At 49.7% G+C, this 17,695-nt stretch overlaps 1 protein-coding gene across 1 annotated transcript in view; it reads left to right on the top strand.

Annotated features, from left to right (window-relative positions):
* TEAD4 (TEA domain family member 4) overlaps positions 1 to 13,413 on the top strand; it is a 78,059-nt gene extending 64,646 nt beyond the window's left edge. The window contains exons 11-15 of the mRNA XM_006891370.1: positions 2,045 to 2,184; positions 3,617 to 3,790; positions 11,063 to 11,203; positions 12,839 to 12,991; positions 13,117 to 13,413. Coding sequence (XP_006891432.1) covers positions 2,045 to 2,184; positions 3,617 to 3,790; positions 11,063 to 11,203; positions 12,839 to 12,991; positions 13,117 to 13,230 — 722 coding nt within the window. The 3' untranslated portion in view covers positions 13,231 to 13,413. The remainder of the gene's footprint in view (positions 1 to 2,044; positions 2,185 to 3,616; positions 3,791 to 11,062; positions 11,204 to 12,838; positions 12,992 to 13,116) is intronic.
* Positions 13,414 to 17,695: the final 4,282 nt, after the last annotated feature.

Here is a 17,695-nt window from a genome sequence, read left to right as displayed (position 1 = left end):
CGGTACGCCGTTGGCCAGTGCTCCAGGGGGTTTTGAGGGACCTTCTAGATGCACATCCAAGCCTTTCTTCTGAGGTGCCACTGGGTGGATTTGAACTACCAACCTTTTGGATTAACTATTTCCATCAGCCAGCTGCCTTTATATGCCTAACTCACCCACTCACTGTTGAGTGTTGGTGGGTTTCCAGAGCTCTTAATTTAAATGAGAGGGGACTGCCTCACTGTCTCCCGCAGAGCTGCTGATAGATCCTAACCTCTGGAGATGCAGCCTTTGGTTAGCAGTGAAACATTGTACAGATTAGTTACTCTAACTCTGGTTTGTGTGCATTATGCACCAGCAGATGTGTTGGGCCTGGTCCCTTACCCACTGCTGTGACTGTTACTCCTGGTGTCCTCCCTCCTCACAAGCCTCAAGTCCCTGCTGCAGTACAGGGCACCACTGTTCAAGACCACCAGACCAGAAGACTGGATGTCCTCAGTGTTCTCTCACCATCACCCGCAAAGTCCTGGGGTTTTATCCCGCTGCTGTAGCTCTCCTGTCTGCCTCCCCTCGTCACTCTGCTGCACTACTTTTATTCAGGCCTCCTTCATTTTGCTGTTAAAAACAGCAGGGGCCTTGCTTCTGACCTGTCCACGCCCCTGCCCAGTGCTTCCTTCACACCAGGATGAGATATTTTGAAAATGTGAATCTGGTCAATTCACTGCCCTGCATAAACAAAGGATGATTGTGAGGAGGGGCAGGACTAGGCAGGTTTTCATTCTGTTAGACGTCATGTCCTTGTGATTTGACACCTAACAGCAACAATTTAAAATCCTGCACTGATGGCCCAGCATTCTCAGAGAAAAGTGTGTACTTCTTAAGTTAGCATCTATAGTGTGTCTCTCTTGTGCCTTGTTTCCTGTAACCAAGGTAAACTCTCCTTCTCTCCAGCTCCATCGATGAGGGTCCATACTCCTTGGTCTGTTTCCATCCCTGATCTGCTGTTACTTCTGCTTGAGATGCCCTGTCCTTTTGTTTACCTTTTACTTGAACTTCCTCACTTCCCCCAAGCATCTTCTCCTTTGGAAAGCTTTTCCTTGATCGCTTGCCAGGTGGAGGAGGTGCCTCTCTTCTGTGCTGAGTGCGTATCTTCCTGATTTTTATCACATCCACAGATTCAGTCATGGATTGCTTTGTTAGCAACAGCCTGTGTGCTGAGCAGTGGTTTTCAAGGCTGTGACCTTTCAGAAGCAGGTCTGTCTGCCGAGACGTTTCTGGGTGGAAACCACCAGCCTTTCAGCTAGCCGTTAAGTGCTTAACTGTTAGTGTCCCCGGGGACCCATCGTTCATCTATTAGCCACTCTTTACTTGTTTGGGGCTAGGTGCTGTTCTAGGTGCTGCAGATAGAGCAGACGGCAAGGGTGGTGAAGCTGTGTCTTGCATACTATGGGCGTGTTGCTAGGAGAGCTGTTTCTTAGAGAAGAGCATCATGCTTGAAAAGGTGGAGGGACGGTGAAGGAGAGGAACCCACTCAGTCAGATGAATTGGGACAGTGACTGCAGCAGTGGGCTCGTGTATGTCAGAGATTGTGAGGATGGCACAGGATAGGACAGAGCTCTGATCTGTTGTTCATAGCATCACTGTGAGTCATACTCAACTTGGTGGCGTCTAATGATAACAATCAGGAAGCATCCTTTTACGGGACTTATGTCATATTGTAGTAATTGATCCATCTGGTCATCACCCGATTGCAGCAGAAGCTCCTCCAGGGCATGAAGCTAGTCCCTGCTGTGGCGGCCCTCAGTCCCGCAGGCTTCGCAGCCCCATCCAGAATCCTCTCTCTCAAGGCTTGTGCAGAGTCCTGAGTTGACAGTCTTACCAGGCTAACTTCCTCCACCCCCACCAGGCTGCTCCTTTTTCAGCCAGAGCTTTGCACTCCCCTCGGCCATCATTGTTGGCAGGCTTGTTTAATAGTGACAGGACATAGGGTCACACTGGTGGGGTCTGGGCCCTGGAGGTGACTCTGGATAGGGTCCCAGTCTCTCTCGCTCTCTGTCATGTACAGGGTTCGAGTCTCCTGCAGGGCCCGCCCCATCGCCCTCAGCTCCCCCCGCACCTCCATGGCAGGGCCGTAGCATTGCCAGCTCCAAGCTCTGGCTGTTGGAATTCTCTGCCTTCCTGGAGCGCCAACAGGACCCTGACACGGTAGGTCCCACCTCTCCTGCCCTCTGCTCATTTCTCTGACTCCTGCTCCCATGCCTTCCCTACACTTCTTTTCTGCATGCTTCTAGGTTTCTTGTCTTACTTGTCTCCTCTACTTTCGGGTTTAATTTACGGTCCCTGGTTTTTCCAAGGAGCTCTGGGCGGACAGTGGTGATTAAGCTCCTGCAAATGAAAAGTCGGTGGTTTGAACCCACTAGTCACTCTGCGGGAGAAAGATGTCACAGTCTGCTTCTGCGAAGGTTATGCTGTCCTGTGGGGCAGTTCTACTCTGTCCTGCAGCATCTCTGAGTGGAATCCACTCATCGGCAGGAGGTTTGGTTAGTTTGATCGTTTACAGCGTGTCCTTTTCTTGCTCTTTCCTCCAGCACTTTGCCTCCCTCTCCCCGTCTCACCTTCTTTCTCTCTGTTGTCCTGTATATTCCTCCAGTTTCAGTGCGCTCCTGTGATTGCTCTGCTCATCCCTCAGACATTCCTTCTTTCCTCATCGATCGTTTTCCTTTGTCTCTCAGCTTTATGTCTTCCCCACCAGGTCCTTTCCTCTCAACCCATCCACTGTTTAGTTTCCAGTCTCCCATTTCCCAGCCCCACCCCAGGCTGTTCCCTCCCTCCCCCTGACTGAGGAGACTCCTGTGCCCAGAATACGTTGGATAAGATGCCAGCAGGCATTGGTAGCCCCACCTCATTCCATCCCCTTCAGCTTTAGTGTCCTGGGTGACTATAATGTCACCTACAAAGGCCAACAGTCACCAGGAGGCAGGCAGGATGTCAGAGATCATCTCGCTCTGACATTTTCCATTTTATGTTTTTAGTGGAGGAGCCCAGTCACCAAGCTTAGTCTGTAAGACGAAAGAAAGTAGAGCTCCTTGGGATGTAACAAGGTGTTTGGGAACCCCCTTTTGGTCCCTGTCTTCAAGAGTAAAGCACAGCTTGAAAATACCTTATCTAGGTCAGAGGTCTTGCATTGCAAGTGAGAAAGTGGAGCCTCAGAGATACACAGTGACTCTCATCTGAGGGCGTAAACATCAAACCTAAACCAAACCCCTTGCTATCAAGTTGATTCTGACTCATGGCAATGTTCCATCAAGTTTTTGGTCTGTAAATCTTTATGGACAGACTCCCCATCTTTCTCTCTTGGAGCGACTGGTGGATTTGAACTACCAGCCTTTTGGTGAGCATTGCAACATATGACACATTTTGCCACCAGAGTTTCCTGTCTTAGGGCTTAAGGATAGGAAATTAACGACTACAAGTCACTGAACACCTACTAGGTGCCAGGGACTATACTGAAAGCTTTTTAGCAGTAGAGGCTCCAGATCATGTGCCAGATATAGGCTGCAGCTGGACTGGTTTGTTCTGGCTGTTTGCTCTTCTATACCTACCTACCTCTCACTCAGACCCACCCTTCTCTCCACAGTACAACAAGCATTTGTTTGTACACATTGGCCAGTCAAGCCCAAGCTACAGTGACCCCTACCTCGAAACCGTGGACATCCGCCAGATCTATGACAAATTCCCAGAGAAAAAGGGTGGACTCAAAGAACTCTTTGAACGGGGACCCTCCAATGCCTTTTTTCTTGTGAAGTTCTGGGTAAGCCCTTTGATACCTTCTCTCTTCTACCCCCAGCACATCCTGATGGTGAAGAAAGCACAAAAGCAGGCATAAGGCACCCCCTTTCCGGTGTGGAAATGGGGCAGGACCAATGAGGAAATAAGGAACAGGAACAGAGTTGAAATCCAGTCTTAGAAGCTGAAGGAGACTGCTGTAATGTAGGCCACGCAGGGGGCTCAGCTACTTAACACATTCCTCAGCCTCATTGCTATTAAATTCACGCCGGGTGAGATTGCCCATCCTTCTCCCTTGGAGAAACCAGTGGATTTGAACCATCTGCCTTTGAATTGGCAGCACAACTGTTAATCCCCTAAGCCATCAGAGCTCACTTTATTGTGTCGAGCCAGAAGTGACTCATGGCTGACCCCCTAGCAAGTTTTCAGAGGCAGTAAATTGCACAGGAGTTGATTGCCCATCTTTCTCTCGTGGAGCAGCTGGTGGATTTGACCCACATGCCTTTGGGTTGACAGTGCTGTTTTACCAGAGCTCACTTTAGGACATCAAAAAAGATGTGCTTTGGGGAGTGTGGTATGAGGCAAGAAGCTGTCCTACATTTTTTTAAGGAAGGGCTTAAACTTTTCATTGCTGTCTTCCTCTTTACACACTTCCTTCCAGCCTTGGGCATTGGAATTGGAAACAGCAGGCTTTGCTACGGGCAGCCGGTCAACATTGACACTGCAGCCAAAAATAGCAATGCCTTATTCCCACAGAGTCTTCTGGGCCCTCCCTGGGAAGGCACTGGGCGGGGTGGGGAGAAGCCACAGCATTTCTTGAGCACCTTTGCCTGCTCCCCCTGAACACACACAGAGTGCGTCCAGACTTGACCCTCCTCCAGAAAAGGAGCTTAGGTGAGGTGATATATCGCTCTGCTTTCAGCACTGAACTCCAGTACCTTGAGAACACTACATGGGGCCCTAGGGAGACCTGTCTAACAGGAGGTACTTCTCTGAGTAGCACAAGAGTTTGCACTGGACACCTTAGAAGAGAGAACCTGTCATCTGCTTTCATAAAAATTATAGCTGAAAACCCTGTGGAGAAGTTCTGTAACACAGTCACCGTGAGCTGAAATCTGTGCTACAGCAATGAGTTTGGTTAAGTTTGGTTTTTGGTTAAGTTTATCTTCTGTTCCATTCATGTGCATTGTGTTTTACAGTCATTTACACTGTCATACAGTCATTCATAGACACTATTTTGTGTACTTAATTACCATTGATCTGGTTAGGTGTTTTGTCCTGGGATGGGGCAGGTGGCCTATTGGTCACTTTTTGTTAGTTCCTGCCCTCTCTTAGCTGTGTCCTTGTAGCCGCCATCCAGATGAGGACCATCCTAGCCTCTGATCTCACAAATAGGAGCCTGAGGCAGGGTGAGACGTCTCCCTGTGATCGTTCCTATTAGATACACATTTTGTACCAGTTGATGGCCTTGTTCTGTGGAGCATAAACTGAGGCAAAGAAAAGTCAGATGATTTGTTAAAGCTCATCCAGTTCATAGTAGTTGAGTCAGGACTGAGAACTGGGTCCTGGACTGTCCCAGACAGCCATTAACCCTACATCATCTTACCTTGAAAAGTATCTGGGTGGCCTCTGCACAGGTGCTGGCACTGTCCCCAATGTTGCAGGGGAAATCTCTGGACTGACTGACTCCCCAAGATCTTTCTCTCTGGGGATTCATTCCCTAAGTCCTGAATCCCCATGGTCAGCCTCTGGATTGAAGGATCCCCAAGCTGCTGACAAATAACAGTGTTTGCTTGGAGAACTTGCACCGGACTCTGACTGTGGAGACAGTTAAGCAATTGGGTGTCTTGGGTTTTCTAGGTTTCAGGCTTCCCTTTGGGAAATGAACAAAGTCCTGGGGATCAAGGTTGGCAGGTAGAAAGGAAGAATTAGGAGGTCTGTCTCTCTAACCTTGTTGTGGCCTGAGTTGTAGTCTTCTGATTCCTTGGAGCAGGTAGAAGTGGATAGACAGGGGCGAAGGGAAGGTAGGGCTAGTCAGGTGTGTGATCTGTGTGTGGCTTGCTGGGCTGGGCTCAGGCTGTGTGTTGTGCACACCATGGGTGTTTGTGGGAGCTCCATTCTGAGGAGAATCCAGGATAGAGCTCGGGTTCCTGGGCCAGTGTGCGATACAGCTGGGGCGGGGGGCCGCACACGCTGGACTGTTAGGATACTGTGCATCCAGGGAGGACAGGGAGAGTAGCTGGAGCATGAGGCTCTGATCTTGGTCCTACCACATGTGGACCAGAACCCAGAGCACATGGCCACTTCTGTGAGCCTCTCCTGTATGATGTAAGCTGTTTGTTCAAGGGGTCTGCCTGAGGCTGTGTCCATAAGACCCTTTCATATGTTTGGTAAGCTGGCAGTGCCAGGAGGCTCTGCCCTTGCCTACACCTGAGCCCAGAGAACCAGGCCCTCTCCTGCCAGAGACACGGGCAGGGTGAGGGCGGGTGAAATCGGAGTTGGGAGAATGTCAGGGCAGGGCCCCTTGGCCATCATTTGCTTCCTCCTCCTCATGTGTGGGGAGGGCAGAGACACCAAAGAAATGCAGACTTGCAGTGTGGGGGGAAAATGGACCTTCATGTTTGCTATGGAGATTCAGGGCAGTCACGGGGTACTCCACATCCCACACCTACCCCCCAGCTTCTGAAAACTGTCTCTGTTCTCTGGCCTGATCACACCTCCTCTGCCATCAGCTTGTGTGAGCTGGCCACACAAAGTTAGGAAGGACGACCACTTGGGCTAGGAAGTAATGGTTCCTCTCCGAAAGCCAGCCTTTCACCTCCTGCCTGCCTGTCTTCCCGATCCCCACTGCTGGGCCTTGACTGTACACGCTGAGGGTAGACCAGAACCCTTTTAGAACTGGAGGAGGGCTGTGATGTCCCACTGAAAGCTGTTGTTCTTATTGTTGGAATTGGGCAGTCATTCATGGCATCAGACTGTGGACTCTGAGGCTGGACCCCGTGTGGGGAGGGCTGAGGGCCTGCACAGGGCCCTGAGAAACCACATCCCCTCATAACTGCCCAAGCACCCTGGGCACGGCACAGGGACTGGGGACTCTTGGACAATGAAAGCAGCACATGGGGAGTGCTGGGTGGAACCTGGGCTGTGGCTGTCGGGGGGAGGAAAATGCCCAGACCGCCTGCTGTTTCCTCCTGGGCCCTGACATTTCTTCCAGGCACATACCAGCACATGACAATGAATCTGAACCCCTCCAGGCCCCCACGCCCGCCTGAGCCCCCACGCCTGCGGCTGTCTCAGCTCATCTGTCAGTCACCCGATCCCCAACACCTGTTCAAGGCACAGCCTGTGAGCTGCCCACCCGCACGCACAGCTATGAATAGGGTAAAGGGAGGGAGCATGGGGCATTCAGAGGGCAGAAGGGCAGGTGCGGGGCCTCTTGGGCTGAGAAAGAAGAAAAGCAAAGCTTGTTTTGGGGGTGGTTGGTAGAGTAGGAAATGCCTGAAGTTTAGCCTAAAGGCAAAGGGTGAGGTTGAAATGAGAAAGATCAGGCCTGAGGATGAGATGAGAGGTGCTGGGTTGTCTCTGTCACTGGTGGGTGTCTCTAGGAGGGTGAGTATTGTCACTACCAGTCAGGCTCTGGGCCTGACTTTGGGTCTTCATTTTTAGACTCCCTCACTGTATCCTCAGCCACTTTTATTCCCGTTGCTCCACATCCTGCTGGTTATAAATTCCCCAAACCTCTGTTGAACTGCCTAGGAGTGTTGAGCTGGGCCTGCGTGAGTGTGGGGCTGAGTGACTAGAAGGGCCTGGTGGGTGGGAGGTGGTGACAGGACTTGGGAGTGTGTGTGAGATGGGGCGAAGCTGGTGCCCTGCACACCCTGGCCAAGTTAGGGATTCTAGGTTCCTCCTCTTATTCTGCCTCTACTTCTTGTGACCACGAGGTCTCTGTGTTCTCACTTAGTGCCACCTACAGGTGAAAGGTTGAACAGCAAGATGGAACCTACATTGAAGGCCTTCCCTGTACCATGTATTGCCAAGGCTCCACGGAGACAGGACAGACTAGCTTCTATAAAGACTGACAGCTTATGGGGTCGCTATGGAGCAGAAGCGATTCAACTCTTCAGTAGTTTGGTTGATTTTAACGACTAGACCAGGAATAGCAGGGCAGTGCACACAGTGTACATCAGACCCACTACTTTCAGTGATTCTGACTCATCAAAGTTCTTACTTCCAAGAAATGTAGGATCTGCAAGGCCACGTGAGCAGGTTGTGATAGCATAGAGTGATGCAAATCGCTCTGGGAGCAGTCTGTCTGGTATAAGCTTTCTTTTAGGTGCTACATGAATACACGCTTTTTCTTTAGTAATTATGACATTATTTGCATGCATTTTAAAAGATGTGATTCTTGATTTCATGTGTGTATTTCTTAGAAGAATGTCATGTTAAAGAGTAAAAGAACGTTGACTTAAACTTTAGGTGCGAAGGAAGACATGTGGTCATGATGTAGCATTAATCAGGAAGGGACTTGGGGTGAAGCCCAAATGCTTGTTTATATGCCCTGCTCTCAGCCTGTGGTACCCACATTCACATGCAGTCCAGATCTGTCCTGTGCTTCTGGCTGTGGGGCTTCCTGAGCTTGCAAACTGTCCCCCAGACACTATTTAGGGAATTGTCTCTCTGACAAAGTAAGTTTCCTAGGAGGGAGGAGAGGGTGATTTAGTAGAGAAGGATGAGGCCGCAGTTGACTTTGTATTCAATAGGAAGACCTTGGACCACGTTCATTACTCTTGAGTGACCCCATGTGTGTTCGTGTAAAACTGTGCTCCAGAGATTCCAGTCACTCCTTGATTTAGAAGTCTATCGGCTGTTCATCCGAGGTAGCTCTGGGTGGACAGAAACAGCAAGCTTGCTGCTAGGAGCCTTTCACACTGTGTGCACGCCCTGCTACTCCTGGCCTAGTCATTAAAACCAACCAAACCACTGAACAACCAAATCACTTCTGCTCCCTAGTGTCCCCATGATATTCTCAAAGCTGTAGATCTTTATAAAAGCCACTAGTTGGTGGATTCAGACCATCAGTCTTTCTGTTTGAAAGATGGTGCAGACCATCAGTTTGCACCCAAGTGTTTTAACCACTGCTCCATCAGAGCTCCTAGGCTAGATACGCTACAGTTAATTCTTAGTTTAAAAAAAAATAAAATTGCATTTCCTTCATGATGGCCTCCCTAATGCCAGTCCAGAGCACGCTAAAGCATGCTATTCTGTTTCAGCATAGAAACAGCTGTTTATGGTACTGATCCTAAAACTTAACCTTTTTTTCCCCTCACAAGGCAGTATGTTATAGTTATTCCAGGAAAGACTATAAAAGTCCTTCTCAACTTTATTTTTGGCTCCATAATGCCATAATGTTCTCCTTTTTTTCAGGTCATAAAACAATTAACGTCTTCCCCCACCCTCCGCCACCCCAGTGCTAGTCTAGAGAATGTTTGTTTGCTCCTGGAAAAAGTATTTCCCCAAAGGCAGAAAGAGCAATGACTGTACTTTCCCTAACGCCAGTGATGGGACTGTCCGGTGCTGGCTGAATAGTTCTTGGACCTTCTGGGGCTCCCTTATCTGTGCAAGAGAGTCCTACTGAAGTCCCAGAACCTTCGTCGAGGCCTGGAGCCCCACTGCATTTAGAAGTCTGTGCTTGGTGCTTGTGGCCTGGAAGGGTAAATATTGAATTACCAGTCTTTAGGTTGGTAGTTTGAACACACCTCGCGGCTCCTCAGAAGATGGGCCTGGGAGCTGCTTCTGAAACTGAGTTCCCACAAATTGACATTAACTCGATGGCAACTAACAATAACAGTGCTGGCTCAGCTTGGCAGTGTTTTGGGAGCAGTGTGGGTGGGAGGAGAGGCTTAGCTCTAAGAATAAGCCTATTGTGGTATGTCTGCATTTCTTCTGAATCCTAAGCTGCTCTGTTTGAGTGTCTGCCTCAAATGGGATAGTTGTACTGGGGCCTCCTCCTGAGGCCAGGGGTTTATAAGTAGTCTTAACAAAACACCAGGCCAACTGCTGTCAGTGATTCTGACTCATCAAGACCCTACGGGGCAGATGCTCCCAATGCCGGAGACCTTTACAGATGCGGACCACCGTGTCCTGCCATGGAGTCAAAGGACTGACTTCTCTGTTAGTGCTTAATCCACTGCAAGTGATTTATCGTCTTTAAAACTACAGAACGCCCACTTGTCACATGTGATGTCTTCCTCCCTGTTCCTCGTTGCCACTCTTTTGGGTTAGAATATGCCCTGGAGGTAAAACCCAAGGACCCTAAATAAGTTACTTACTTAATAGCTGTGTCATGTTCAACAAGGTCCAGGAGAGCCTCCCTGGTAAAATGGAGACTGATTCCTGCTCAAGCCCTCTCACAGGGCTGTGTGAAATCATCACAGAGCCTCGGTCCACCTCTTCTAGCTGGTATTGATAAAATTCCCATCAGTCCAGCATTCTGCCCTCTGGCTCTACTCTCAGCAGTAGAAGGAACAGGGGCAGGTGTGGGGTGTAGTGAGAGGCTCAGGCAGGTCAGCATGGGTCCGTGAAGGACTTTGTGAGCCAGCCGGGACCCAGCGTATTAACCTTTGGTGAGTAGCTAGGCTCACCGAGCAATTTGATTAGACCTCTGTGAGGAGGACTCTGGGCTGTCCAAGAATGAGCCAAAGGAAGCCAAGACTAGCATTGGTGAAATTCTGGAGGCGGTTGGAGATGCCGTTTTAGGATGGCTGGGCTCAGCAGTGACAAAGAAATGGGACAAGAGGTCAGTCAGAAGCATTCTAGATTGATTGGCTGTGGGGACCACTTGGACCAGAAAACTGAGAGAAGTTTGGTGACACCAGGGTCCCTTATTTTACCTTTCTAGCTTTCTGTTTTCAAACTTTACTTGCAAACATGACTAGAAACCTTCTGGTAAATTCATTCATAAAAGTAGAAATGACTAATACAGATTCAGATGTTTGCTATTTAAGAGAAGTCTAAGACTGTAAACCTTGAAGTCCTAAAGACAGTAGGTGTGTTGGCATCTGAGTGGCCACAATTTTAATGCAGATCTTAATGTTTTCTTTTCCTGTTGATTGGGTAACACAACTTGGTGAGTATACCAGGAAAATTAAAAGCTTTCCAAGTTCTGTTCTGTTGCCTCCTGTTCTCAGCCCAGCCCAGGACCCTGGACTGTGACCCAGAGGCCTGTTTGATGCTGACCTTTGATGGGGCATCTGCTGATATATCTGACCACTTCCTTGGCCTCCCCGTCTCTATCCAGGCAGACCTCAACACCAACATCGAAGATGAAGGCAGCTCCTTCTATGGGGTCTCCAGCCAATATGAGAGTACCGAGAACATGATAATCACCTGCTCCACCAAGGTCTGCTCTTTCGGCAAGCAGGTGGTGGAGAAAGTTGAGGTAGGGGCCTATCAGTATTGGGGGTTCGACCTGGGCAGTTCCTCTAAGGCTCAGAGTGGCCCCGTGAGAGGTGGCTGCTGTGGCTTCTGTCCTCTTCCAGGGAGAACGATCTCCAGCTGCCTGACCGCCAGTCAGCCTTATTTTTTCTCTCGTTAGTGGTAGACCCTTTAGTTCCGCTTCCGTACCCCTCCACCCCTACTACACATCCCAGGCTGGCAGTGCATCTTCGAGCACCTTCTTGAAGGCATCCTCTTGTCCGTGGTACCCAAAGATAAGAAAGTGGTCCCAGGTCGCAAGGCTAGCCAGTGACAGAGGTGGAGCTGCTCTGTCAGTTTAATCAAAATCTATGGGAGAGAACAGTTTTTAAGCAATTCTTCTAGTTTGTTGTTGGTTTGGTTAGTTGGTTGGTTGGTTGCTTAAACTCTTTAAAAAAGTTTGATATAGTTATAGATTCCACTTGTTGTTATGTGCCATTGAGCCACTTGCGACTCATAGCGACCCTATGTACAGCAGTCCTAAACTCTGCTCTGTCCTGTGCCAATCGCACTGCCTCTGACACTCCCATCCTGATTACCCCAGTCACTGAATCAATCCACCTCATAGAGGGTCTTCCCCTCCTGCACCTGCCCTCCACCCTCCTAAGCATGATGTCCCTCTCCAAGGACCTGTCCCTCCTTACAACATTTCGAAAGTATGTCAGACGAAGCTCCAGAATCCTTGCCTCCAAGGAGCAGCCTGGTTTAACCCTCTGCAGGATGAATCTGTTTGTTTTCTTGGCAGTCCATGGTACATTCAATACTCTTCTCCAGCACCACAGCTCAAAGGCATCAATTCTCCTCCTATCCTTCCTAGTCATTGTCCAACTCTCTGATGCATAACAAGTGATTGCAAAGATCATAGCCTGTATCAGACGCACCTTAGTCTCCAGAGTGACACCATTGCTCTTCAGTACCCTGGAGAGGTCCCTAACAGCCAACTTTCCTATTGCAATATGCTTTTTTATTTCCTGGCTGCTTGTGCCAAGAGTATTGACTGTGGAGCCAAGCAAACTAAAGTTGTTAACAATCTCAATCTCTTCACCATCTATCCTGATGCTGCCAATTGGTCCAGTGGTGAGAATCTTTGTCTTCTTGACATTGAGCCTCATAGAGAGAGTCCATGTACCCGGTTCCCCAGTGATAACATCTTGCCTACCTGTAGTGTAATATTATGACCAGGAAATCACTATCAATATTGTCCACCAATGTTACTCTGATTTCACCAGTTTTACAAGCCCCTCCTCCCCATACGTAGGGTATACACGTGTATTTGTGTAATTGCCATCACAGGAAGGCAGTTGGATCACCACAGAAAACCCTTGGCCTATGTTTTTTTTTCTACGTGTCACTTTAATGTGCCATCAGGGTTGAGCGCCACCTCCTTCTCAAAGTCAGTTTCCACATTGTCACCATGGAGGAGAGAGACCTTACTTAGTATTTTCCAACCTGGAAGGGAAGCTGTGTTCTCAGGGGCTCCAGGCTTCCTGCGTTTTATTCCTATTACAGCACTTGGGTCATAGAGTGTCCTTATGGAGTTGGGCCTATCCTGGAGGTGGTCAAAGGGATTCTAAGCTCCTGCTGTCCTCTGCGCCTACAGACAGAGTATGCCCGCTATGAGAATGGCCACTACCTATACCGCATCCACCGCTCCCCGCTCTGTGAGTACATGATCAACTTCATCCACAAGCTGAAACACCTGCCCGAGAAGTACATGATGAACAGCGTGCTGGAGAACTTCACCATCCTGCAGGTGCGTGTCGGGAGGATGTATGCTGCGGGTGATGCTGCGGGTGTAGCATGGGAGTTGACAGGTGGATGAAGCACATGGCATGCCCTCTTCTGGGATCTGAAGCCTCTTCTTTTTGTCACTTTCAGGTGGTCACCAACAGAGACACTCAGGAGACCTTGCTGTGCATCGCCTATGTCTTCGAGGTGTCGGCCAGCGAGCACGGGGCTCAGCACCATATCTACCGGCTGGTGAAGGAATAGACTCGGGTGGTAGGGACAGGAGAAACGTGTGTGCAGGAAGTGGGGCTACGGGGAGGGGACCTGCAGGGGCAGCTGCCTGAAGTGCCAGCAGTCTTGAGAGAAGAGGTCTTACTCTTCCAAGGAGCCGAGTACGCCTGAACCTGCAATGCCTCCCCCCAATAAACCCACCATGCTGTGTATTTTTAGAAGACCTCGTCTGGCTGTATGAGCCTTAGGAGGGACTGGGGAGACATGTCGGGGAGAAGGGTGGGGCAGTCAGGAGCAGACAGGCAGGGTACAGCACCCCGGAGATGCCTCCCGGCCAACAGTGAAGCCACCACCCCAGTGGGCTCAGCCAGGAACATTGGCGCCAGCGTGGAAGCTCAGGATGTGATGCGCCCGGCGGCTGCTGCTGCTTGTCCAGCCGCCCTGCAATCTGAGGACTGCATGTGGACTCCTTGTTCTATTGTCCTGCCTCCTGTGCACCCACAACTACATGCACGTGATGGCGTCCACTCGCCTGTCTGCCAGGACACTAACATAGGAGGCCTGGTCCAGCATGGGGCACGGGTTACATGGAGGGGGGACAGGTTGTTTTGAAAGCTAGAAGGGAATGCAGAGCTCTACTTTTTATCTGTCTCTGATGAGCATGGATTCCACAGCCAGTGTCTTTCCCAGTGGTGACCATGCCGGCTTGTCAGGAAATTGGTCTCGGTCAGAAGAGACCATGGCAGGGTAGCAGGAATTAAAGGTGTGGAAGCCAGTCTCTGGTAGCACTGTTACTGTGAGGAAGGCCAAGAACATATGTGAGAGGTCTGTGGGGGGCCAGTGGTCTCTTGAGACCTCAGTTCGGGTGTTGTGAGCCGAATTTCAGATGCCTCCGAGCCATTGTGCCGGTTGAGGAGGTGACTTCCCTGGAGCGGACCCCAGCAGTCTCACTGCTTTCCCAAAGAGCAGTTCCTGGGCAGGCTAAGGATGGAGGAGGAGGCGGTAGGACCCACACTGCCCCCAGAGTCCACCAACCAACAGGGTTCTCCTACTTAATTTTCCTAATTCTTTCACCTGTCTGAGCCTTCATGCCCTTTCACCTGTGAAGTGGAAAGGCAGTAGCACCTGCCTTGGAAGGATATATTGAAGCAGTGATTGTTACATGCCATGAAATCAGAACCGACTGGCTCTCCAGAAAGTTTTCAGAAGCTATAAATTGCATGAAAAGAGATTGCCTCTCTTTTTCTTGTGGAGAGGCTCGTGCATTCGAACCTCTTGCCTTTGGGTTGACAGTGCAGCTCCTTACCCCAAAGGCACCCGAGCTACCTAGTGAGTGAGGGAGATAATGTCTATGAAGTGCCTTGTGCAAGAGGCAATATTACCAGCACGCTCACCAGAGGCTGGCTCTTTGTTGCCACCTAGTGGCTCTTTGGTAATTTTCGTTTCTTTCATATTTTTAATCTCTCTAACCATTTGCCAACTAGTTGGTTCCAACTCTTGTGTATCAGAGTAGAACTAGCCTCCATATGGTTTTCAATGGCGAATATTTTGGATGCAGATCTTCATGGTTTTCAAAAGGGTGGACTTTTGATTAGTGTCTGGACACATTAACCACCCAGGGACTCTCTTTTCCATCATAGGAACTAGGGAAGGGTGGGTCCAGCAGCAGGGGGCAAAGCTCCGCCCCGCACATTACTGCAAGGATTGGAACCCTGGTGCTCTACTGACTTTGTGACATGTGTCACTGTGCCTTGGTTTCCCCATCTCTGAAATGGATGATGCAGTAGTACCTACCTCATATGTGTAGAGTACCTAGTGCAGTGCCAAGTTCCTAAATGAGTTTACTAAATAAAAGCTATTTTTAATATTACAAGATTATAGCAGTCAGCTGAAAGACTACTAAGTGGGCTGTGCTGAGCCTCAGAGCAGCGGGCCTTCCAGGATGGCGTAGGATATTGGAGGTGGGGGTTAGAGGCGAAATTAGCCCTTGAGGGGAGCTGGCTCTTAAATGATGGCAAATTTAAGTGAGCAAACAGAAGCAAGCTCGTCCGCATTCCAGATGGGGAATGAAGTAGGCCATCGTGGTTCCCTCAGCAAGAGATAGCTTTCACCAGACCCCTGAGTCCTGGGGCCCATGCTAGACCTCAGGCCACTCTGCATATCCCCCACGTCTGGACACCCAGAGATGTTGTGATATGGAAACAGGCATGGCCCCAGGGAGTATCCAGGTATGACGCTGATAGTGTAAGGCCCCTGATCCTTTCCCTGTCACCACCATGGTCCTTGTCTCCTTTCTGGGTTGGCTGTGCAGTGATGGTGAGGCTTAGAAGACACGAGGGCACACATTAAAGAAGCACTCTGTCTTATGTCGTGAATGAGCGAGGCGGTCTGCACAGATTTTGGGCTCAGGCATTGACTGTGAGTTTCCCCTTCTCATCATGAACTGACCTCTGCAGCCTAAAGGAGAGTCCCCTGTTTACAGGTGTGATTTCAGAGCCAGTGTAGTACAGGCCATGGCTCTTGGGACAAATGGGGATGCTGACCTCGCCTTCCCTCCATCTTCCCTGCCAGTCCTTGTGTTTTCCCTCTCACTGGCTACTCTCGAGGCCCTTATTGTATCCAGTACATCTTCCTTACCGCTGGGCTTTGGCACTTTGGCACTGCATGTTCTCTTGTGCAGTGGTGTTCTTCCCCCCACCCTGGTGATCTCCTGCTCGTTCTTTAGAGCCAGCTGGAAGTCACATCATCTCATGCAGAAGGATTTGTGGAGTCCAATGTTGATATCCCCTTAGAGCACGTTTTACCTGTTCCTGAAGACACCTGCCCCTATGATTTCTCACAACATGACAGATAACAGTTTTTAAAGGTGAGGAAAGATACAGAGAGGTCCATTAACTGGCCACAATTATTAAAGCGGTCATTTCTTTTTAACTTACACTTTGTGTAAAGCTTTGGGACTGTATCAGTGACCAAGATGGATGTGGTCAAGCAAGCAAATAAGACAAGTGCAGACTGTCATGAACCTTGTAAATAAAATTGGCAGGGCCTGAGGCTGAGAGTCAGCCAGGAAGGAAGCTGCCGCGTTCAATAGCAGGGCCAGGAAGGCCTTTCTCATTTGCCATCCGAGCCGAAACCTGAAGGATAAGAAAGACTGACTGTAGGTGGGGTGGGGGAAAGGTACTCCAGGTGAGGGGGTGGCGGGTCCTGGCGGCAGGAAGGTGAATGTTGTTTCTCAGGTACAGAAAAGAGACCTGTGTCTGCAGTATGAGGGGAGGAGAGAGTCGTGCTTGAGCTGTCTTGTTGAGGAAGGCAGGGCTAGATTGTGCACACTCGGAGAAGGAATTTTGAGTTTTATTTCATGTGATGGGAGATCCTTGGAATACTTCCAGCAAGGGAGTAAGTTTTTCTTGAAAACAACTCCCCAGCTCTGTAGGCAGCAGAGAAGCAAGTGTCAAGTGTCCGCTTCTGAGTCTGCCTTTCCTCCTTGACTCAGCTTCTGGTGAAGGCTGAAGATTTCCTGGCTCTGATACTTTGTAAATTGAACACCAGGTCTGGAGCCCAGCAGAGACTTGGTAAACATTGGATGCAGGAATGTGCGGTTTGTACACGGCAGTGAGATGCCAGTCATCTGTGCCTGTGAGCTGGGGTCCTGAGCCCACGAGGTAGAGTGACCTTAGCAAGTGTGAGCTGGCCGGCGGGGCTGTTGAGGTGAGAGCAGGGAAGCAGGCAGCTGGTCTCATGGACTCCTGTGATGACTGAGCACGTTGTGCCCAAGGGCCACTAGTTAACTGTCAGAGCATGCCATGTCCTCTTCACAAGAGAGAAACCCACTAGGAGTTTGTGTGTGTGTGTGTGTGTGTGTGTGTGTGTGTGTGTAGACACAGAGTAGAGCCAGGAACACGAGGAAACACAGCTTTGGTGGTTGACCTTGTCCTAGGCTTTCCAAGTACTGTATGTGTCTGGTCCAGATGCTTGGACTGTGAGGTTCAGAGGACATTGGGGACAGCAGACAGTGTGGTCAAGGAGACTGGAGGTGGAAGTGTAAGCAGAGGTGGTCAGCAGAGGCTGTGTGTGTAGGCTTTGTTGGCCAGCTCTTGCTCTCTGGGGGACATCTCCCCGAAAAGGAGAAATGCAAACACAGAATGTGTTTGATTTTACCTCCGGGACAGTCATCCCCCATGGTCACTTGACTTCTTAGCATTATGTGTTATGTTAGCTCTGGGATGAAAGCAAGAAGCTTCTCCCCAAAGAATGAAGTCTTTGTATGTTCTTAAGACCTTCAAACATGGAGGCAAGCTGATCTAGAGCTGAACTCTGACAGGCAAATGGCTTACCTTCTCAGAACCTTAGTAACCTCATTGTGAAATTGCTTCAGTTTCAGAGCGCTTTGGAGATGAAGAAAGGTAGTAGAACCTCCTCCCCTGTTCTCATGTGCCCATGTAAACGTGCACAAGGGGGTTGAACAGTTGGCAAAGAAGCCATATATCCATGTGCCTTA

This window comes from Elephantulus edwardii, unplaced genomic scaffold, assembly GCF_000299155.1.
Source record: "Elephantulus edwardii isolate Elephantulus edwardi_28Jun2011 unplaced genomic scaffold, EleEdw1.0 scaffold00096, whole genome shotgun sequence".
NCBI classification, from domain to species: domain Eukaryota; kingdom Metazoa; phylum Chordata; class Mammalia; order Macroscelidea; family Macroscelididae; genus Elephantulus; species Elephantulus edwardii.
The sequence above is the reverse complement of the archived record's forward strand: the minus strand, read 5'-3'. Positions and strand labels throughout refer to the sequence as shown.